The following is a 24,116-nucleotide window of genomic DNA, read 5'->3' on the forward strand; positions in this document are numbered from 1 at the left end:
GATATACAAATTCTGGGGGAAATTGTAATCGACCCGTAAAAATGTTTAGAAGAAAGAGGTGTTTTAATGATAATAAGTTGCGCAAATTGCCAGTGAAAGTAAAGTGAACAGTTTTCTTTCCAGTAATTAGGACACACGCCTTTGTTAGTGATGTTTTTAAAAATATGAAGTGCCAACGCAACAATTTTACATCGCGTAATAAATTAAGCTTCTGTCAATTGTATTTATTTCTGTTACTGTGTGCCGGTTACATAAATATCTCGGACGTCGGTTGATTGTGAACCAGGCTTTCAATCTGTCACATTGCTACCTCTTCCGTGTTCCCAAACAGTCCAGAGCTGTTCTTTCAGCACACATTCAAACAGGGGTGTAAAACAACGAACCTACTACTGGCCTCGAGTATGGTCATGCAAACACGCAAATTTTCCATGTCGTCACACACATTTCAGATACCAGAATTAGGAACAGGATTAAATCACGTCCCCTTTGAAAAAAAACGGCCCTGAAATCCAGGCATGACGAATGGTAACGGACATGTTCTACGTCTCAAGGCCATTCGCTTTTAGTCGCAGTCTGAGGGTTTCTGAAGCTAGCTCAACCTGAGCTTTCGAAACTTTGTAGTTTTATAATTTAGACGATGTACAAAGTCCAAATGGACAATTTTACCTGAATGTTATACCTACTTCCCCAAAAAATCAAGGGAATTACACGTGAACTTTGTAGCGTTAGGTCGTTATCGTGTGCCCCTCTGTCATGTTTGTCGTTCTGCTTCGTCATCATTTTCTGTCTGTGACAGAATGTTAAGTGTGGAATGTGGTCTATTTCCAAACACTAGCAAGAATCTCAGAAAACTTACGTATCTTAATAAAAATAATTTATGCCAAGCACGCTCTTCTACGTTACGACATTTACTCAAAGAAACGTGAGTGCTTTAAGAACGCGCCCTTCCACTGTTTTTTTTTCTAAAAGTTAAAAGCACATGATACCAACACTGCTCCACGAATAAACGAATCTGCCATGAACAAGCCACGAAAAAGTCGATGTGTCCGTGTCCGCTACGAATGAAGAGACACACTTCCCAAAACATACCTGCGGCAATGTTTTGTTCAAACACCTTGGGATTGTTTTTATCCACAGTTTAACGGCGAGAAATTTCATATAAAGCGGTTGGCAGCAAGGTCATTACAAACAGTGGGGTTTAAAAACGAAACAGCCGTTGACTACTGAAAGTACCGCAGAAATATCGATTAGAAACCGAGGAAAATTTTGAAGTCGCAAGATCCCAAATGCGAACAGCCGAAGAAGAAATTCGTTCACGGGAATTTTATTCAATTCAGGCAAGTGGTTGAAGTAAAATCTATATTAGAATTCTGCAGGGGAACAAACCGTTCGAGGACGGATTCGCCTACGGAGATATTCGACCTCTGGAAAGCCAACGCGCCTGACGTCCGGGGGTGGGGAGGATGAGATCAGACGTACTAAAGGTGAAAGACTATGCTGTTTCTTTCAATCACTATTATGCGTTAACGTGTGTAAAAATATGTTTCACTCTCCTGTATAAAAGATTATGCATATAGTTGGCTGTAGATGAGCGAAAGATCTTTGCTTCATTGAATGTGGATATAATTTATCGTTGAATGATAATAAGTTTAAAACGTGGAATCGTTTTAACTTCAAATAACGCAAAGATGGATAAAAATGTGGTGGTCATTTTCAATGCACAATCCTTACACTCCCCTCAACACAAGTACAAAATAACACGCAAGCAACCCTATGCAGGGACTGTTCTCCACCCTGTCAGGTAGAAAAATGTAACAGGTAGTCACACTGTCATGGCGACAAACTACGGCGAGAGTCGAAAACCTTGGAAACACTTACAAGATTAAGAAATACATTCACCTGTAAACGGTTCGAGGCCATTTACGTAGGAGTGTCATTGTCTTATATATAACAGTTTCGAAGCTGTTTAATTTACGTCTAGAAAAACGAGAGAAATAAATCGAACAGAAAAACACAAGTTTACTACGTAACTACACGGACACTGACCACAAAATTATGCACGCGGATTTTAATTAAGTTTCCGCAGTTTGCAGTAAAATTCCTCAGTCAGAATGTCGGCGATCCGTATGACGATAAGTGTCCACCGTGTAGCAAAATCTACTCTAGATAGATTTCACTAGGTGGGCGCGTACACGGAAACAAAGATTACAATCTAGTAACTAGATTATCTCTTCCTATAGCAATGTAGAGTGACTAGCTAAATCAGTACAAATAAAACTTCAAATATTGCGCAAGATCTGGATAACAATGTTCTCATGGCTGAAAATTATAGAAATATGACTGATTTCTTCTTTCTTTCAAATACGCTGGTATTCAGCACTCAAAAGCCAAACAGAGGCGTAGGCTTGAATGTATACCTGTCAGGCATCGAACAGTTAACTATCGGGATTCCCCTACAACCACAAACTTTATTAGCGTATATACCGTTCAGTTCTCAGTCTTATGACTAATCTCTGTACAAACTTCTCAGAAATAAGATCATCAGTGGACGGGACAGGCAACATCTTGTATGCCGATTACCTTCGTCAAACTAATTTTTTATACTATCGGATATAGGATCACCACCCCCAGTCCAAATTCTTGCATGACAGATATTAAAATCGATTTGTAGCTTTCTGCCGAATTTTAAAATAATCATATATTCATGGGGTTAATTGATAAGAGTGACGAATTCTGGCTTAAGTACAGGGATGGATGAAATTTGGAGACTCGAGACTGGAGACACGATTAAGATATCAAAATGTAATGCATGACATTATTTATTAGTTAAAATTTATTTGCACGGGCAGGGGCGGTTTCTTCGAAATTTGATTTCCAAGATTAAAAATACGACATCCCAGTTTTAGTGGATGTTTTATAGCTGATATTTTAATTGCATTAGTTGTGACCTTCTTTCAAAATTTATCGATGTTAGCCCGTAAAGAAAACCGGAAATAAAATAGTTTAGTCCCAACCAGGAATGGACACTAATTTGGGGGATTCGATACGCTATTGCGTTTTGTTGTCTAAGTGAAAGTTCAAGCAACGGTTGTCAACTTCATATCTCTGAGCAGGAGTGGGCAAACTTTCCATCGGCTACTGCACCACAGAAAACAACATCAGCATCTCTCTGCGTTTAAAACCACTGGCTTTCTTTGTCGACGACGATAATTTCAAGTTCCCACCCGTGACTCTGAAAAAGTTAATGTCCATTAAGGGGAATAGTTGTGAAGTATAATTACCATTCTTTTTATAGCCACATTTTTTTGCAGGCACAGCTTGCAAATAATTTTCGTTTCCTTTTTTTCGGAACATCTGTATCAAATTCTCACATAAGTAATTTAATTGGAAATTAGATTTTTAAACTGATTCGTAAGAAAAACACATAGTTTACCTGCTTTCTAAAAGGGGTTGTCTAAATCAGTTGTATTCCCCCGGGGGTACGCGAAGACATTTTAGGGCGTACGTGAAATTTAAAAAATATATATATTATTTTATGATAAACACTGAATAATCAGTAATGTAATTTATTTAATTTATTTTAGATGTAGATTATATACTATGTATAACTCGAATTATACGCCAACAACTTTGGGGGTACAAAGTTGAAGAGTAATTATATCTGGGGGTACGCGAACAAAAAAGGTTGAATACCACTGGTCTAAATGTCAAGCGATTTACGTTGACAACCAACTGTGAGCTTAGCTATGCATCAAACTATCAATGCATTTTACGAATACATAAGCAGTAATCCGCCCTGGACAATAGTCATGCAGACTTACAAGAACAGTCTCTGGATAAGACAGAAAAACATCACAAATTACTTGACAAAGTTCGAATTTGGCAAAGACAATAACGGATCGAAATTGCATTCACGAATATATCAGCCTTGTAAGGGGTTACTAATACATGATGAACGCGTCGTCTACATCTTCAGAGTAAAATAAAGATGAGTGCATAGCCTGAATTTTCAGGCAATCTATTGTCTTGCTACATTAATCTTTAATGTTTGAATGAAAAAGTTATTTAGATGCGACACGTAACTCTAGAACGCTTGTAACCACATCAGAATCCAGAAGATGGCTGTCTTCTGGGTTGTACCGTCTGTTGTGGTCTTGTAAAAGTTTACCAACGTTTCAGAGGTCCTTGCTGCCTCCATTATCAGGGGGATAAGACTCCGACTAAAGACGGATCTGAAACCAGTTCTAATATAATTAAATACGCATTAAGGAGATAAGAGCTTATGAATTCTGATATTGTTAGTGTTTGAATTTTACCAAGACTGCACTTGCTTCAACGGAAGCGACCGCTACAGACGTAGTATTCTGTGAAAGTGTTTCGGACTTTGTCCACTGTCTATATTTGGATACAGTTCCGACTTCAGGTAAAAAGGACAGAAACCCTACAAGTTAAGTCCCTGGCTGAGTGAGCCTCAGACCTTTACAGCTTGAACACAGAAGATGTCTAACCGGTCTCTGAGACATCCCGGAGTCATCAGCTGCATTTATGGGCGACAGAAAAATGTAAAATATACTGAATATAAATAAAACAAGAAAAGAGCTACAAAGAAAGAGATAGGACGACAGATCGATAAAATTCAATGAGAACGGTACGAACCAAAACACAAACTTTACCCAGAACAGCAAGATTTTACAATGAACTTCCCTGAATCAGTGGAATCCAAACGGGCGAGATTTCAAAGCTCGGCTGATTGGATTCGCGTTGTATGAGCAGCTTTTTAAACTTCCTGCAGATATGTTCGTAACTGTGACTCACTTTGCGTAAGCACAGACAGGCTTTAGCTTCTACAGGCACAGCGCGTGACCTTGCCCCAAAGAAAACTTCTTCATTTACAATATTCCATTGTGCGTAATATCATTATTGTGATTTTCTAATATTAATATCAATACAAACACCCAAAACAAACCCGTCATACAAGTTTGCTCGTGAACTCAGCTTCCTCAATGCGTGCTCAAATAGTTCCAGGATCGAATTCCAGCGGAATCGATCTTCGTCATACAATTTATTATTAGTAATGGTAAAAATTTATTTTGTCAAACTAAAAGATTCCCACCGTCGCCATGATATCAATGGTTAATGGACACACAGACGTAATCGGCCTTATATGTATTCATTCAGCGCAAATCGTTCAAAATAAAACATCGAGCCACTGCTTCAATGTTCAACATAAGTGTAATTAAACTTTGAATTAATATTTACTGTTTATTATCATGAAATGGTAGTGGGGAGTTTTCATATTTAGTCAATACTTGTCATTCCACATTCCTTTTAACCTCGTCCGCCTCCAAACCATAGGACTCGGTTCTTGCAGTTTCTCTTAACAAAAATAAGGTCTTCTCTTTTATCTGCTGCAGCAAAGGGGAAATTTTCTCCCGTGTTGTCGAGCAGGGGGAAAGCCGTCCTGTTCCATAGGGACGCTCCTAAAACCGGTCAATACAACAACCCAACCCCACGGCTTCAAGCCCTCTTCGAGGACAGATTATTCTGACGCTGAGAGAACGAGAAACATTGGTGAAGAGTGCGAATGTGTGAGATCACAGTTGTCCTGCTGCCACTACACAGCAACCAAATTATTCAATTGCATGCAAAATAGCTCGCACGATTCAATTACTGCCTTATACTTTAACAGCCTTTTAACAAACAAATTAATAACACGCAGGATTTATGGTTCTCACTGTGGCGGGTTTACCGTCGTTTCTGATGATAATCGCCCTGATAATGCAGGCAACAAGAAACTATATTATTTCGGTATAATTCTAGATCACACGGCGCTACAACACAGAAGAAATTCATAACATCTTCGCTTATAAAACATTTTTCTCACAAACTAGTTCTGTAACATTTACGTCTATGGACATCGCGGGTCCTAACAAGTTGACAGACTATTAGTTTGTCACGAGGGCCCTGCTTCATAGAATATTTGGAGCTGTAATCTGTATAATCCAAAGAACACGACTTCAGGCTATATTTAAATAAATCCTATCTCCTAGCTCAGACTCGCTATAAATTATTTCTCCTTTCCTTAAGAGGGTGCTATGTTGACATCAATTATCCTATAACCTGTCAATTCTAACCAGCATTCAGTAGAGACGTGTTATAGAAGTGATATTCCCTACGATCAAAGACAATAAACTAGAGTTTCTTAATCTCTCTGGCACAATTACCCCATTAAGTTAAAGAATAAATCAAAATTACCCCTTTTCCTATTTTAAAGAACAGAGCCTATATTTCGATGTTCGTCTTCTGGTTGTAAAGCCGTGTGACTACAGTCCACAGACCAGGAGAAAATCCCTGCTAGGAATTTGATATACGCGCATGCGCAAGATTTTGCGATGAGTGGCGACCCATCCTAAAAGCATTCGGTACGAAGACCGTCTTCGAAAAGGACACGAATCACTGTAAAAGTGTCTCTTGTAAATAAAGCAAATAAACATGGCGTTAGTTCGAACTAATGGTGAGTCTGCATATACTCAGTTTATTTTACGTTATGGCTACGGATTATAAATATTTATAAACTGTGAACAGAACACTGATGTAGATGTAAACAGATTGTGACTTCGAGGATGAGAATTGGAGGTATCATTGCACAAAAAACATAACTGCTATGGCTAAATGTATTAAAATATAGCACACCAAACGGGGGCAACAACCTGGAGACTTTTCTCGTGAAAATGGGGCAACTGGATAAAGCATCACCAAAGCCTGACTGACGTATATCAACAATTTCAAGACCATCTTTGGAATAAAACAGACAAGAAATATATTACGTTATTTTGCATGATACCAGAAAAAGTTATTATACTGAAAGGAAAATCTTAAGTTTAATGCAATTTTTCTATAAATGTGCGTCCAGGGCTCGCGCTGTCTGGTGTGCCTTAGTAAACGCGGACGGTTTCAAGGGCCCAGCCCAAACTGCGCAGTCCATCGGAGTAGATCTATCCTTTCACAGAGGGCAATAAACACCCAACAAACACACAAATCTCTCTTCCCAACTACTGGTTTGTCAACCAAATACATCACATAATTACATTTCCCCCTTTCAGCACCGCTAAGTTAGAAAACAAATATAAATCTGATAACCTACAGTAAATACTTTAAATCGTATATTTACATTCACATCGGACTTGTCTCACACTTGTCTAAGATCGTCCAACTCTCATGGATTGTATGAGGATCATTTACTTCGGGTATCTAGTTACTTAACTACACGCTCAAAATAAAAAATGCACGACCTCTTAAAAGATAACGAAACCGTAATTCAACAAATCTTTAAATAAATCTGCGACATAAAAAATGTACACAACTCTGTAAAAACTATTAAAATCTTCCGCGTATTGATTCAGCATTATAAAAATTGTGAAAAAATTTAATATCATTAAACTGTTGGATAGATCAGTGTCTGCGCAGACGATAATTAAAGCAATATTGAATGCGTCGACAGGAATGACATCACAGGTTTGTCCTGTGATCCAAGCCAGCGGGGCAGTGCCACGCCCTCTACCCTGCAGCGAGCACATGCGGCCTGGCTGTTTGAACACCCACCAGTTAATAACGACTTTCCACTGGGGTGGGGATCCGCTAGCAAGCACCTGGGTTTTACTGAGACGGCGAGAACTGTGAAGTATTCGAAACAGAAATTAACAGTTCGTTGCTGATGGCAAATCACGTTCTGAATGTGCCGCTCCTTAAGACAAATCTCCATCCAGCGTAGACTTTCGTTTAGCGTTCACTGCAGAGTTCTCGTGTAAATAATGTGTCATTTTCTAATAAAATAACTTATTTTTTATTCTTGTCCAAAGTTTTACACGGCTTTCGGGGTTAAGCCGAGTCGAACGTTCAGGTTTATCCAACGTTTCGTCAAACAATGAAGCTGCCATCTTTTAAGTAGATTGCTGTCTTCTGGGTTGTTGCGCAGTGCAGTATGGTAGAAATTAACCGACGTTTCAGAGGTAATCGCTGCCTCCATCATCAGAGTGATCTAACAGACAACACGGCGCAACACCCCTGAAGCAAAACATCTTCAAAATTTTACTATTCATTAAAAAACAATGTCGGGTACATCTTTATTGCAATCTAACTGTACATCTTCAGAACACATTTCTTTAACTGAAACATGTTATTCAGTTTGAAGAAGTCGTGATGTTAAAATAACTTGACCTTATCTCAACAGCTGTACAGCTGTATCGCAAGATAAAATAAAAGAGAAAATTACTGATTTTTGGCGTTAATGTGTATACACACATATAGACAGAGGGAGGGGCTAACCAGCCCCCGAATGCAGATCAAAATACTCTACAATGCACAAAAGTGGAACGACGTAGGTAGGGGGGCGTCTACCATGCAACCAGGAAGCTACGCTGCACAGCCACAAAAAATGTAGGGTAAGGTAGCGGGAAAGCAGCTTATATCATTTGCAGCTACCAGCAGAAAAGAAAATTGACAGTGGAACCACGGTTCCTGAGAATCTGACGTAAATACGTCTCTGTATTTAAATTATATTTAAGCAATAAATGCAATGGAAGGAAGGTAGCTGAATGTAATGTAATGTCAAAATTATCTAGTCTACGACGCACTTCTACAACCGATTCACAGCTCAGCTCTTTCCGCAATAACGAAAGCGGATTGTTGACGACAGTAATGTAACAAAACAATGCCGAGTAAACAGATGACGTTTCCTAGGTAACAACAATGCCGAGTAAGCACGACGTTCCATAGGTAACCATTGTTGTCGATTTTTTATACGAATCTTACACATTTTCCTTTCGCTTTTTTGCCGAATGATCCTTCCGTATAGACGTATTTACGTCAAAAAAGCTCAAAATGACAATCACTAATTTCGTATTCTGGTGATAAAAACACTAATCTGGAAATAAAACAAAATGTAATACGTTAATTTAGTTTTTCCTTTTAACTTAATGAAATTCGCAAGAAGATCATTCTGTAACCACTAATGGATTTAAGAGTAATTCAAAAAATCAAAACTAAACGGACTAACATTAATTTCATCACACAAACTGACTTGTGGGTCTTCTGGGTTGTTGCGTCGAGTATGTTTTCCCTGTACACTTTATGGTCTGTTGCAGTTGTTAAAAAAAATAACTTTAATTTGTTTTAAGGAGACCTACATAACGTATTATCTCCCAAACACAAGTTATCGCAATTTAAAACAAAGCATGTTACCAATTTTCAAATTAGAAGCTTCGATCAGGCTTCGTAGTAATTTACATTTTGAAAAACCAAAATATAATGTTACATGCACATAACAATTGTCCTTATAATGGTTTTAACTCGTGCTAGTGTTACTGATATCTCAGATGTATCTCCACTGGGTTCAAGGATGAAAGCTCATATTTATTATATTGGTACTAATGGTAGGACTAACTGGTACTGAACTACCTAACGTTAACACTTACTGAATAATCGGGCTACGGTCATTACTCCATAACAAATGTGGAAATTCGTTTCTCGGTTCGTTTCAGTATTCATTGTCACTAGACACGGGAGGAATGCTATGTTAACAACGTAAAATATTCTCAGGCACAAGAAAACCAACAGAATTTGTTGAAAGAAAGCACCTCAGGTTTCCCGAGATGGGTTATACACATTCTACTGCAACCTTTAAAGTGTGTGTGCTCGGCTCTTTTCCGACTTGGAACAAGTCCCGCAACATTCACTCTTGGAGAACTCGGCAACTGTGCCTGAGAAATCCTGACAGAGCATTCAATGCAACGCCCTTTTACAAGGTTGACTGCTTGCAAGCAGAATATGACTTATAAACGGCAGGCACGATTACAAAATTCAAGGTCACATTTCGTGAACAAACTGCGAAGTTGACATTCTAACCTCTAATTGTAGAGACATTTCTTACATACAAATAAGTATGTGCTGCATATTTACAATAATATAAAATCATTACTAGCTGACAGACCTATATAATTTAAAACCTGCAATTTCAACCACGAAACAAATTTACAGGCTACACAAATCTGCGGACGAATATCTCAGGTAAGGCCAGATATTTCAACAGAACTGACATAAATGGGAACAAAATATGAATGACCGATGAGCAACGAGTTCGTACGGAACACAACGTGGCAACTAGATGTCTGGCACAGAACGGGATACGCCCTCTGTCAGAAATATGATACTTCAACATTATGAACGCCTGACGGCCTTGGTTATCTCCTTATATTTTTATTTAATCCAAGACTTAGCAGTCGACCTCTAGGCGGGAGAGGCCACAGCCCTGTTCAAGATCCACGTGCGGCCTCCAAAAGAAAGGACAAAGAATGGTGAAGTAGCAACAGGCTGCAGCTGCCACTACCACTGCTGCTTGAGATGTGGCGGGAAAATGGAACTGTCGTGAATACGGTGCCAACCCATGAAGGCCATACCACATTTCTTGTAATGCTGCTCTAAATTTACGTTACGGTACGATAGGAGTGCGTGTTTCAGTATAAGATATATACCTACTTCCTAACGAAGATGTTATGCTGTTCTCAATAGCTAACAATGACAACAATTACCATTTCAATAAAAACAAGTTCTAAGTCCGACAGAAAAGTAACACATACAGAAATACACACTTCCCTGGCTTTATATCCTGCATTATACGCAATTAAATAAACAACCCTTGTCAGAATAAAATGAGGCTGGCTCCATATTTATCTACCACCGCCCCACAAGGTGTGCGACAGTCCTGACCAAGTAGCATACAAAATTATACATTCAATCCTCAGTTATGGGGCTTCATCTCTAACCCGTCACTTGGCTGGTCTCAAAGTAAAGGTAGTGTAGTGTAGTGTAGTTTAGTCTAGTTTAGCACAGTTGAACTACATGGAAAACAACTTACCTGTGTGTGTTCTGAGATGTGCCTTTAGATGAGAACTTTTCCCGTAAACCTTGTCACAGCCGGTGTACACACATTTGTGAGTCTTTCTGATAACCAATGACCTCGTTGACGGCCTACTGGAAGACGAGGAATTCTTGCGTCCTGAAGAAGACAGTGCGGCAGCATTTTTGCGTGTCAGCTTGGATGGCAACTGCACGTTTTTATTCACGTTCGACACATTCACATCCACATCTTCATCTTCATCAATCATAAGTTCATCGCTTTCATCACCTTCCTCATCATGACTGCTTGGTACATTTGGTACTGGTTCTTGCTTGATATATATTAAATCTGTTAAAATTCGGGCTACCATGAAAAGCGAAGATGATTCGTTACTGTTGGCTGTTACCGTTGTACCAGCGACATCTTGCTCCACAAACACGGAAGGCATAGGGGCGTTGACGCTTTCAACAATAACGGCGTGATGATTATTATTATTATTATTATTCACACTGCCATAGCCTCGATCCCTGGTTGTTGTCGTAGATCTGTGTGATAAATCTAACGGCACCGGAGTCCAGTTCTGATCTTTGGCATGTGACATGGCCAACAAACACTGCGCAGCGAAATTTATATCTTGATCCATTGTTGAAGTGGGCGTGAATGACTGAGTAAAATCTTTCAAGAAAAATATATTACACGAGTTTGCAACACACTAAAAGTCAGTCGCAGGGCTCCTGAAGCGTTGTAGCCCCCGACTGGTTTCTTGTAGCCGCCACAAAAACAATATTAAGTTTTCCTTTGTTAAGAGATTTCACGTCTTCACTCACCCCACAAACATCCACACCCTCACGACGCCACAGCACAACTAAGCTGGCCATGTGCTTGCTTCTGTACCTTAGAGGGGGGCAAGGAGGCACATCACATGATCTCCCCTCCAACGCTTATTGGCTATCATAGACAGACTTGTGCTGACAGACACTGTTGCTCGTGCCATCTACTGGTTGTGCTTTGCACAAAATCTCGAATCCGAAGAAAACGTGGTTTGCAGACAAACTTACGATTCGTAATTCTAGTACAGGACTGAAATTGCGTTAATATATTACTGAATTTATATTTAATGATTTCACTATTCTGATATCGAAGATGGCTGTCTTCTCGGTTGTAGCACCGTGGAGTCTGATAGAAGTTTACCAACATTTCAAAGGCATCAAGCACCTCTGAAACGTCGGTTAACTTCTATCGCACTACACCACGCAGCCATCTTCATACCGCCGTGAAAACCACAAATCCTATAACCTCAATCACCACAAGAATTTGTATCTACCAATATAATTATGTTGATAAATCATAAACACTATTTCAATAATGTTATGTTATATAAGTATTCTGAAAATTACTGTTTCCATCTTCAAGAGAATGGGAAGATACATTCTCAAGAAGTCAGAAACAGGCCTATAACATATATCCTTGAAATACAGAAACAGAATAAAATTACTGTTAAGTATGGCAATGATTATAGCAAACAGCATAAAAACTTTACAGAGAAGAAATTTCACCTTCTTCCCTATGAGATATGCAGAACCAACAAAATGTGCAAAATATGTCCACAACAAACACACCCATGTCAAATATAACACAGAAGACAGCCATCTTTCAGCCCTTGTGAAGGTGATTAGAAATGTTTATTCTTTTCTCAAGGCAAATTTGAATTAAAATGTGTTCATGCTTAATTAAAAAGTAGTAAAAAATATGATGAGGATGCTTAAGGAAAGTGAGATTTTATTTTCAACAGGTATAACATAATATGAAAGATGACATAATATATATGGTATAACATGACAATATATAAGTATACAAAATGTAAAAAAATATAAACACATTGACAACAATGATAAATTCCAAAGGGTGCATTTTGATCTAAATATGTCCATCTTAAAAGATACTTGTGTCTACACATTTGATTTTGGGTACTACAAGCAGGAAAAGAAGATGGAGCGAGAGGAAGAGGCTTATAGATGATTTCTCCAAAGGCAGTATCAGACAGAAAACATTCTAAAGGTAAGACTTGTGCTATTTATTCATATAATTTATTTAGTGAACTGCGTTCTCTATACAGAAGGCTGTGCCAATCTAATACCAAGATTTTCTGGACCACATCCTAATATAACTATCTCTAATGGCTTTATTCTCTTACTACATATACTTCAGTCTTATAACTACAAACCTACCTGTCCTACTGCTATTCAGTAAGAAATATAACCTGAAAAAGAAGTTTACTTAAAAACTTAAATGCAGAAAAATTAAAGATCACAACTCTGACAACATAAAATGAAAAGAAACATTTTATCAATATGCTTCATGTTTAAAAGCTGGTATCATATTTTCTCATTATATTATTACACGCAAAAAACATTTCTAACTTTTTAGACTGGCAACAATGGACCAAAACATGTTCTCATGAAATAAAGTATGAACTGAGTGTGTGAAAGTGACAAACAAGACCCTTTGGGTGTTTCTTACATAATTATGGCTACTAAGGCAATCACTATGCAGAGGTCAAGATATTCTGAAGCATTTTTTGCTCCATTTATTCTATAAAATAATCTTTCTTAAAAATTCGGATGCTCTGATCTGACTAGCATCAATAACTACATGCATTAATATGACTATGTTGAACTGCAGTTGCGATATATTTTGTCCACATTATTGCTCGTACAAGTCACCCTGTATCTGGTTGGATGATCGTTCACCTCTACTTAGGCATGTGAACGTGAGGCCAGCAGTCAAGCTAGTCGGCTTTGGCTCTCAGAGGGCTCTTACGCCACAGATTTAATTGCTCGTACAAACAACGCAAACATTGTCATTAACAGAAATAAGGAAATCCAAATATGAATGGACACGAATTCCATAACACACCAAGTGCTCTACTCAAGACACAGTTTATTGTTCATTACTTTCTTAAAAGTTATATGTAATAAAGTGAATCGTGCTTGTCATGTACGTCTACAACCTTATTTCACTAGTATCTGAAACTGGAGAGGATTTGAAGTTGCATTTATATATCACCACAGAAATATAAATACAGCTGTCACTGTATTACACATTCTCATTAGCTTCCTTTTTACTACTAAATATAAAAATTTACATTTGTTCTTCTTGCTTTAATTAAATTTTGATTTCCATTTCTTTGGACCCAGTTTCTTGACACGAGCTTTGTACATATGTGTCATCATTACATACATAGCTGAAAGACAAAAAAATCTCCATTATTACTAATTCATGCAAATAAGGTATAATTTACATTTCAAGTTTCCAATAAAATGTGTGCGACTGAAATGATTTTACCTATGCCTTGAGTATTTTATGAATAACAAGAAATTGGACTAGATAAAATTAATTGAATATGATTCATGCATGATTAAAAATTTGCCACAGAAGTTGAAGCAATACATAATATTATTATCCTGCAGCATAATAACATACCCTTGTCACAATATTTGGCCATACAATTGCATGTTTATCTGTGTCAGAAAAATCTTCAAAATTCAGGATTTATATGTGATTGAAAAATCTACTCAGTCTCTTACACTTACATATACCAGGCTTTCAATATACAGTGAAATTCCTCATTTATACTCTTCTTTGAATTGCAGAAAATGCAAAAATACACTCAGTACGTACCTTCATCTTAACCATCAACTGGAATGTATAAATATTTTTACAATGGTAGCAATATTCTTGGTAAAAAAAAAAGGAATTATGTACATTATGGGAAAATGTACATTCCAGGAACAAAAAAGCAAGGTTTTAGACTGCGTCATTGTAATTACCAAAACATCAAATATACCTCAGAAAATCGACGACAAACAATGTTCTATATAAGCATAATTACTGGAAATGTTCACAAAGTGAGGGGGAACTTCAAATCAACAAGCATTACATAGAGGTTCCAATGTATATTATAATAAAGTATTAAAAATATTTGCACTTAAAGATTTATTTAAGTAAATATAAGTTATGGTTACATACCTGGAAAGAAGAGGACAAGCAAATAAATCCTCATGACAGTTGGAAAGTGAAAAGCAAAATTCACTGAATTTGGAAGAGAGACTGTAAATCTCTGTGTTTCTTCAAAGTATGGAATATCTCTATGTGAAAAGCAGAAAAAACAATATAACATCACGTTGCCCAATTCACAAACATACATGATTTTAATGTACCTTACTCATAATTACACAGAGGGGTTCATTAACCAAGGGGCTTCTGTCTATTATGGATGTGTTGCTGAGTTAGAATACCTACTGTGATAAGAAATATAGACTGTTGTTTTCAAGTAAGAATATCAACAGTTGCTGTACAGGAATGCATTACAAAAGGAAATGAACATAGACTCTGTATATGCAGCTTTGTACTGTGTTAAATAAAAATACAGGTAAACCTCGATTTACGCCGGGGATGCGTTCCTGGACGAACCGGCATAAATTGAAACTCTTTTCATAATGTAAATCAATGGGAAGTCAATGACATGCGTTCCCGGCACCCAAACATTGACGACTTAGTTCCTCAAAAATTGACTTTGCCTTATCCGTGATAGCAATTTCAATCGAGGGAATGTTTTTTCGAATCATGTCATCCACCCATAGCAACCGTAATTTCTTTATTCTTTCTAAAAATTACTTCTGCTATAACTCACTTGCGTTGCACTTACTCTCGTAGCCTGTTGCATTGACTTTTTTATTTTATATGAATTTTTCATTATGGTAGTCACAGTGGAAGGAGGCAACTTCATACTCTGCACACATTACAACGGGTATCACCACCTTCTATTCTACGAATTAGATCCATCTTATCTTCTAATGCAATAGACCTACACAACTTTTTAGCAACACATTCACTTCTCTTACCAGACATGGTGGCTCTTCTACAATTTATAAATATAAAACAGTTGCTACTGCAGAATAGTGGTCGAACAACAACACAAACACGTTCAATGTGTCAACAAGAAGCGAACCGAGTGCATTTTCCTTACTCCCTTATCAGGCTGAACGCAAATGACCTACTGTGAAGTGACCAATGCTCATGTGACTGTTGCGCAATGTTGGTGATTATCTCGCAACTACTTAGCAATGAGTGCAGATGTGACTATATTTATAATTTTTATTCAAAATCAGCCATGTAAGAATTACGATTTAGTAAAACGTTATAAATAATAGTAAAATATATTTTTTCACTTTTTGACTTGCTGGTTTCATAAGCGGCGTTATTATGAATCGGCGCAAATCGAAGTTTACCTGTATAGCCCAAAACAGTGTACATATTTACATAAAAATGCATCAAAAATAAACTTAATATACAAATTAAATAATTATATGTAAGACCTAAAGAATATAATACAAACCTAAGAATCACAACCCCTTCACACAAAAAGCCAAGTGGATAAAGAGGTATCCATATTGTATACCGAAGCCAGACAAGGAGTCCAGGATTCTTTTTGAACAACTGACAGATATAGTATGGATACCTGAAAGCAGATTTTTAGACATAACTTATCAGAGTCCAATAATCAGACTGAAGCAAACAATTATACAGTTTTAATAAAACATGGCATACAGCCATGAGCTCAGCATGAGAGTAATGCCTGGTGAAAAAGCAAATAATTATGAATAATAATCAACCAAAATCACATTACAAACAACAAAAATCTTAGATGATTTTATTCCAATAGATGATCACATTACTCACCTAACCAATTCTACGAAAGTCCATATGAGGAAGAGATAAAAGACAACAGGTTTCTGCCACATTCTGGGCTCAGCCTCTATCATGCAAAACAGGACAGTGCTTCGACCAAGTACCTGAAAATTGCATTGTACCTTGTAGAAGTTTAGTTCGGTTATAAATTATGGCAAACATAAAAGTTATACAAAACAGGAAGTCTAAAATTCATTTACATACAAATACTTAACTGAAACCACGGCCACTGCCTGAGACAAAACCTCTTCCCCACAAGCCTCTTTTAACAAACTGAAACTATACGCTTCATTTGCAGTTTTCTTTAAGTGGCAACAAAATTTATGCATGGTGTGTTCTGCTGTACCCCACTTAATGGTACCTGCACCTTGTTGTAGTGGTGGGGCTTGAGTACCTCAGTGACCCCAAGAGCTGTGCTGGCGGTAGCATAGCTACTGGTAGGGCCTCCCTAGCCAGATTGGTCAGACTAACACAGGTACCCTGATCCTCCAGGTTGGGGGTTGGTCGCAAGGCTAACAACCTTGCACCGTAAAAAGGAAGATGTTTTGAAACCTCAATCAAAGCCTCGGACAGACGGACCTAACAGAGGACGGAATGGAAGAGGAGAACTGAGGAGGCCATGGACCGAATACAGACCAGAGAGCCATAGAAGAAGAAGAAGTGTTCTGCTGTAACAACCATCACAATGGATGTGTGACTTTGGAGGCGAGACAGGCATAGGTTGTGGTCAAGGTCACAGCACACAGTGACCTGCAACTGCTGATATGACTCACACCTGTCAGTGCTACCAACCACCATAAATAGAGGTTCTCTCAAGACTTCAAAACATTTTATAAAAATATCATTCAGTCTTTGTTGAACAGCTGTCATATAATTTAAAACTATAAATTCAGCCTGTTTTGTATGGTTGTGAAATCTTGTCTCTCACAGAATGAGAATATTTCAATCTAAGAGGGATGAAGTGACAAGACGATGCAAAAAATGCATAGTGAGGAGCTCCATAACTTGTACTCTGCCAAATATTATTAGGGTTGTCAAATCAGGGAGGCTAAGATGGGCAGGACACATAGCATGAATAGGGGAGATAAGAAATGTGTACAAAATGTTGGTTGGAAAGTCCAAAAGAAAGAGGCCACTTAGAAGACCTAACCATATATGGCAGGATAATATTAAAATGGACACATCAATGTCAATAATAGCAGTTACAGTTCTGTAACAGAAGGTGGATTTCAAAGCTTTTCAATAAATCAAGCATCTGAAGCAAATAATTTTCATTAACAATTACCTGTATAAGTGGTGTAATTACACCTCCTTTAGTATAACCAAACAGAGGATGCATTACTTCTAGGAACTGCATCAACTGACAGAATTTCATTGCACCTCCCACTGCTTCATACGTTCCTTCCATTGAATCTGTTGAGTAACACATTAAAGATGTAATTTTTACTTAATGTGCAAATGGACAAAATCCTTGGTAATACTTATTTTATGAAGAATATGATTGAGGATAATGATGCCTTATGGGCACAATCTACTGTCTTTCAGCTAGCCCCACTCCCCCACAAGGCCAGCCCCTTGGTGCTTTGCCCCACAGGTTTCATCACCCATAGTGTACTCTAACCCTCAGCTTTGCCATGGGCGTGGCCACTCATGACCTTCCCACATTCTCAGTTAGAGTACCGCGGGTATTTCGCCCCCACCCTAGCTTACATCACAAGAGCCAGGCAACCAATAGAGCTTGTACATGTATTTCCAGGACTCTTCTCCCCTCACCCCACTTCCCCAGAACTTTGACACCTGGGGTTTGCATCCAAGTCAAGTTCTTCATGCATCTGTTTCTTCTTTATTACACCATCTCCTTTACAGGAGGTTGGCGACATATTATGAACAGGATCCTTCCATCCTTTTCTCAGACTCGGACCTGTTCATGTTTTTTAGGCAGGTGATATAGAAGTGGTTTGCCATTCCCTTCTTCAGTGTGTATGGAGTATGGAGTAATTGTAGGGACGCCACGGAGAAACCAGGGAAGCCCCAGAGGAAAACTCTGTGTTGCCTAGACCACGGCATTGCCCAACACAAGTTATAAATTCAGGCACTGCCAGGAATCGAACCCGGGACCCCAGGATTACAAGGCCAGCGTTCTAACTGCTAGACCACCGTGGCGACTGATCCCCTTGGGTCTTTATAATTCAGTGCGTTGCCTTCAATCGAAATACTCGGGATAGTCAAGTCCAGAGATGGACTAGGTCACACAAACAGAGGTAATATCACACCCATTGGAAGTGGCGTAAAGAGGACCTTTGATGGTTCTAAACTGCAGTTATTTTGGACACCATGAACAAAAATTAACCGCTGTCAACGGAATTCAAGAGAAAAATAGTAGATACCCCTAAGTACCAGTCTCGTATTTTTCCCTTCCACAGGTAACATTTGCAAAGCACAGAAATATTAAATTTTTTAAATATATTTACCTGGTCCATCTCTGTAGTAGCGAACTGCCATCACAGTTACGATATATGTAAAGCCAACAAATTGACACAGGTTGTAGAAAACTAAGTATACTTTCTTAAGGTCTTCTGTAATGAAAAATACAACACACACATTAAATCTTTGTAATCAAATAATATAATTTATGGAGCACAATATTAAAATTATATACTAAACTCTAAAATGAAAACTCCTACTGAAAACTCTACAATAATAAAATAATAATACGTTCTGGGAAGAAATTTTGATGTATGCAAACAATGTGGTGAAGCCAGTACGTCCTATAAATTAGTAATCGTACAATTAACCAATATATATTATATATGTATATTTTCTATTAATACAGATTTCAATTATGTTAAATTTTCCAGATATAACCTCAAAGTTTCACATGTCGCTTTTTAACGCATGCCTGTGATACTTTACCCACATCACAAAATTGCATGCTTCAAGGCCATAGAAAAACTTCACCCCTATTACTGCATGGCTCTAAATTAACGTACAGCGATAATGTTCTATGTTTGTAGTGACACACAAGACTTCTTACTCTTGACAGAAACTCAAAATACACCTGCAGAGAAAAGTTTCACTTTCATCTGAGTTAAGACTTTGTAGTCCAATGAACGTAAAAGTATTAAACACAAACAGGTCTTCAATTTTTGTAAAATTCCTATGTACTACCTTATACTGCAAAATCAAACATAAATCCACATCAAAGAATAAATTTCTCCTTCAGCTGCAACATTTTACTTTACTCTCACATCTAAAAAACACATTCTTGTCTATCTGCATAGTGCTGTCATCTAGTGCAAAGAGTTTAAACTCCACATAAATGCACAGGACTGAAAATTTTGTGTTCAGAGTGACTTTGACACTTGTGATGATATTTCCCACATTTTAGTACCTACACGATTGTAAAAAGGTGTCTTGTAAATATAATCTGGAGTATCTGATTAATATGTTAGTAATTTTTGTGATTCTTTTTCATATATGTGCATTATAAAATGACCATCGTAACGACGTCAGATTTGGACCCTAAAATTAAATTCATTTTGCAGTGACAAAACAATGCACAGTATACATGTTAAGTAGCGAGTTCACTGAATATATGTTGCAGTTCCACCCCCAATTTTATGTACTTGTAAATGGATTACTAGTTAAGGGCCATTGTAAGGAAAAGAAATGATGTGTCAACTCAGATACATTCTTAGAAAAAGAAGTTCAAATCCAGTGACCTGTTAGTTTTCCCTTGACCCCATTATCCTGGTAATGCCACCATTTAGGACCAACCTTTCCTATAGCCAAGTTCTTCCTTCACAAGATTTTCATAAAGGTCTGGGTAGTCACCCATTACGTCTCTTGGCTCTTCATCATCAACATCATCTTCCACCTTCCATCGGTCAAAATCAATCTGCAGAAACAACATGTTTAACATGTTATCTTGAATACTGACAAATGAGTGGGCTCAATTCCATCTGCAGACACTCAGCAGAACCTGTTATTAAACATACATTACAATAACTGTGTATAGTAGGAGCAGTAGTTTTTGGCTGGTGAAGAAGCTAGCGGAGCGGAGCTCTGTACTTCAGGTGGTCAGGTCAGTGTATTACTTTTGTTTGGGAGTTCAGTCCGATAAGTTCCTCATCCTTCCTGGAGGCAGACGAAACATTACACTATCGTACAAGTGACTCACTCCTAGCCTTCCCCTTGAATATTCCACCGGCCAAAAACTACTGCAACCACTATACCACCCTGATTGAGATCTGTAATTCTGTCATGAGACTGGTCATGCATATACAAACGAGATTAAAAAGTAAAGGCAATACTGGAATATTTTTGTTTAAAGATTGGCCATACTGCTGAGACCTGGTAATACTTCTAAAAGTCAGAGTGTTATATGCTGTGGTGAGTGGTTCAGTTGTAGTCTCTTTGTGCTAAGTGAGCATGACATAAAAATGATTGCTCCAGTAAAGGTTTGCACCAAGGACAAGCAACATGCACCAGGTCCCCCCCCCCCCCTCATCTGAAAGAATGAAAGGGGTTAGATAGACACAAAAACAGCGAAGCTAATAGACATTTTTTTAGCCTCATTGCATACATGCCTAAAAGGAATCTATAATGTTCAGTCCTTTATACTATGCTCACAGAAAAGATATGGTATCTGCTGAAATCATTACTTAACCTTATCTTCCTGTCAACAAAATTACATTTCAGGCTTCATTTCAACTCCACCAACATTTCTGATGCACCTTCAGTCTTCAGAATATTAAACAAATGGTTTAATCACAAAATTTTCCACACTTCACTTCCATTTCAATGAATGATTATATTAATTCATACAATTGTCTAGATCATGATTATGTTTGATTAAAACTTTTCAGCTACAAAGGTGTAATAATACCTTTAACCATACAGGTTTCTGGGGTGCAGCAGTCAATCTTGGCCACCACCCAGCTGTAGTTTTCTTCAAATCAAACTCCACTTGTCTATCTGTCACCTTAAATTTACTTTCCTGAAAATAAAAGTCTACTTATTTATATACATCTGAAATGTTTGTACATATATTTAATTATATTTGCCTTTTTGCCAACTTGGGATGAAATACTAAGTACTGCACAAAATAATGGAATATTGTATTTATTGTGTTATCGATTAAACTGTATAGAAAATCTGGTAGTCCCTCTGCTGACCTTGAAGCTAGTATCTTATGACTCTCTTGGGGGTTACCAATTGGTTAATAATTTTTTAATTTGTTAATTATTCATGTATTAAAACAAACTGATTAATACTGTGCTTTCCAATTAGACACTTCAAATTTAAACCTATGGACAGGCATGTCAACATTAATTATAAGTCATATGGCTAACAATACAGCACCTTAATACTGGTAAATGGTACCCAGAAAATGATCCAACAGATTTACTAAAGACAATGTAGTATTAACATTACAAAAGCTAGATGTACATGTTAATGAAATGGTAATACAAAATACAAATACCACTAACAGAGAAGTGTCAGCAATTAATATATTTCAGCCACATTTTGTGATATTAAAATATCAATAGTGTAAAGGGATTCATTCAAATAATTATTCAATAAAATAAAGCAAACACTGAGCAGAGATCACACGAAACCATTTTAGAACTGTGACAGCCACATTCTTTTATATACTCCTGTAATCAATGTGAAAAGAAGTAACTTAAACTCATACTTTTAAACTATTTTATATTTATTTATTTATTTTGTACTCACCTCAGGATCAATTGATGAATGGAAATCCAAAACAAAACCATAACTATGCTGTCCCTTCGCCCCATAACCATGAGCAGAAAAGTGTAGTTTCTTCTCTGCTAAAGCAACATCTGGAATCTATAAAGATAGTAAATATTTCATTGCAGATGGAGGCAACAAGGACCTCTGAAATGTTGGTAAACTACTACCAGACTACACAGTACTACAATCCAGAAGAAAGCTTTATTAATTTATATCATTCTCAGTCAGTGTTTTAAGAAATGAAGTCAACAGCTTGAAGAGGTGAAGCTGAATATATGTAGTAGACTGCTTTACCACTTACCTTCACATCTTTAAGATCCACCTTCAGAGAAACATTATTTTCTGTTTGGGCCCAATATACAAATGGGCTGAGTTCTGCCATGGTCTTAGAACACAATCCTTGTTAGAACAGAAGAAGATATAGTATAACTTATGATGCAAATATATAATTCTTGCAAAAACAAAATATTTAGCACTAAGAACAAATGTACTGTGTGGCCAATTTTCTTTAAATTAAATATATCACACACCTAAAATTATAGGCTGCAAGTGAACTAAAATTGTTCAGAGGAGACCAGTTTGAAATGATGTACTGTTTATAAGAAAAGCTAGAATCTTTGAAGGTATCACATTTAGAACAGCACCACAAATTTATTTAAAGACTAAAATACTACTGATGAATAGACTGAAGTTTTGTACTGTATAAAGACAAGGACCTAGAATCTTATAAGGATGTAACTGATAGCAAAAATAAGAAATGACAGATGTGGCCCTTTTACACTATGTTAAAAGCACCTTTGGCTTCCAAATAATGTCATAAAACCACAACAACATGGCATCATAGCCCATAAGACAATTGATAGTGGAAATTTAGTGTGTAGATATATTCTGAATCGCCAGCTGAACAAAATTTAGAATTCCTCAGACAACAAAACAAATTATTATATAACACACAGTTGGTAAAATCCCCATGGTTATTGTGTACCAAAAATGCTTGGGCAGAATTTGCTTGCCTGGTATGTCCTCAACATAACTGAACAAATACTGGACTCTTTTTCCACTGGACAATAAACAGTAAATAACAAAATTAACAGTGTCACATCATAGACACACAAGAAACATAATACACGCAGTAATATTCAACAGCCATGAGAAAGATGACTCGTACCTAATTTTAAGGTGCTGTTTGCATGGAGGGGCCGGAAAACCACTAGACGAAGCACACAAGTACAAAGTGAAATGATATCCAATCTCCTTATCCAGACTCCAAACCGAGATTACTGCAGTCACGGCGCAGGAGTGGGTTAAAATGTGTTTTGTTAAGCATGCTCACATTATGAATTTTGAAAGCAGTTGCTCAATCATCTTTCCACCAACAGCTAATAACCATTATAAAATAAATGGCTACAATTTTTGCGATTCTGAGATCGACACCAAAGTACTTTACGAAGAGGTTAGGAGTTTTCTGTGTTACAAGCAAACAAGACTAGCCCATGTGCCTTCAGAGTTAAAGCCTTAACACATTATTTTCTAATGCTAATAGCATGAAAACATCATGTAACAATACCTATAAATTACAACCAATAATGCTGAACGTACTAGTCACTAGCTCATAAAAACACAGAATATTTGCACATTCAATTGCCTCCCTCTCCGATGTATATGATTACCTGTGATCAAACTACTGTGCCAACGTTTGAATAGCAATAGC

General features: G+C 37.4%; 2 protein-coding genes and 1 long non-coding RNA gene across 6 annotated transcripts in view; 1 reads left to right on the forward strand and 2 right to left on the reverse strand.

Annotated features, from left to right (window-relative positions):
* The window catches only part of LOC110832924 (uncharacterized), a 94,754-nt gene extending 82,986 nt beyond the window's left edge, over positions 1–11,768 (reverse strand). Inside the window, exon 1 of the mRNA XM_022070397.2 lies at positions 10,913–11,768. Within this exon, the coding sequence (XP_021926089.1) occupies positions 10,913–11,537 (625 nt within the window). The 5' untranslated portion in view covers positions 11,538–11,768. The remainder of the gene's footprint in view (positions 1–10,912) is intronic.
* A 102-nt stretch (positions 11,769–11,870) lies between these two features.
* LOC147874460 (uncharacterized) lies at positions 11,871–13,427 on the forward strand. Its single transcript, XR_015534150.1, has 2 exons — positions 11,871–12,562; positions 12,875–13,427. It is a non-coding gene; the product is annotated as an uncharacterized LOC147874460 (long non-coding RNA).
* Positions 13,428–13,814: 387 nt separating this feature from the next.
* Hacd2 (3-hydroxyacyl-CoA dehydratase 2) lies at positions 13,815–24,097 on the reverse strand. Of its 4 annotated transcripts, none has more exons than XM_022070395.2 (11): positions 24,076–24,097; positions 22,707–22,804; positions 22,385–22,501; positions 21,534–21,644; positions 20,423–20,543; positions 19,117–19,221; positions 17,931–18,058; positions 16,637–16,749; positions 16,293–16,415; positions 14,924–15,042; positions 13,815–14,138 (listed from the first exon to the last, which is right to left on the reverse strand). In XM_022070395.2, the coding sequence occupies exons 2-11, from the start codon at positions 22,785–22,787 to the stop codon at positions 14,056–14,058; spliced, it is 1,101 nt and encodes a 366-aa protein (XP_021926087.1). In that variant the 5' UTR covers positions 22,788–22,804; positions 24,076–24,097; the 3' UTR covers positions 13,815–14,055. The 4 variants fall into 4 exon arrangements, with proteins under 4 accessions (XP_021926087.1, XP_087201188.1, XP_021926085.1 ...); XM_087345062.1 differs by having other exon boundaries at positions 24,005–24,087; XM_022070393.2 differs by having other exon boundaries at positions 23,973–24,087.
* Positions 24,098–24,116: the final 19 nt, after the last annotated feature.

This window comes from Zootermopsis nevadensis, unplaced genomic scaffold (genome assembly GCF_977971745.1).
Source record: "Zootermopsis nevadensis isolate Lab colony 2312 unplaced genomic scaffold, Znev_1.0 Znev_ptg000008l, whole genome shotgun sequence".
In the NCBI taxonomy this organism is placed as follows: Eukaryota; Metazoa; Arthropoda; class Insecta; order Blattodea; family Termopsidae; genus Zootermopsis; species Zootermopsis nevadensis.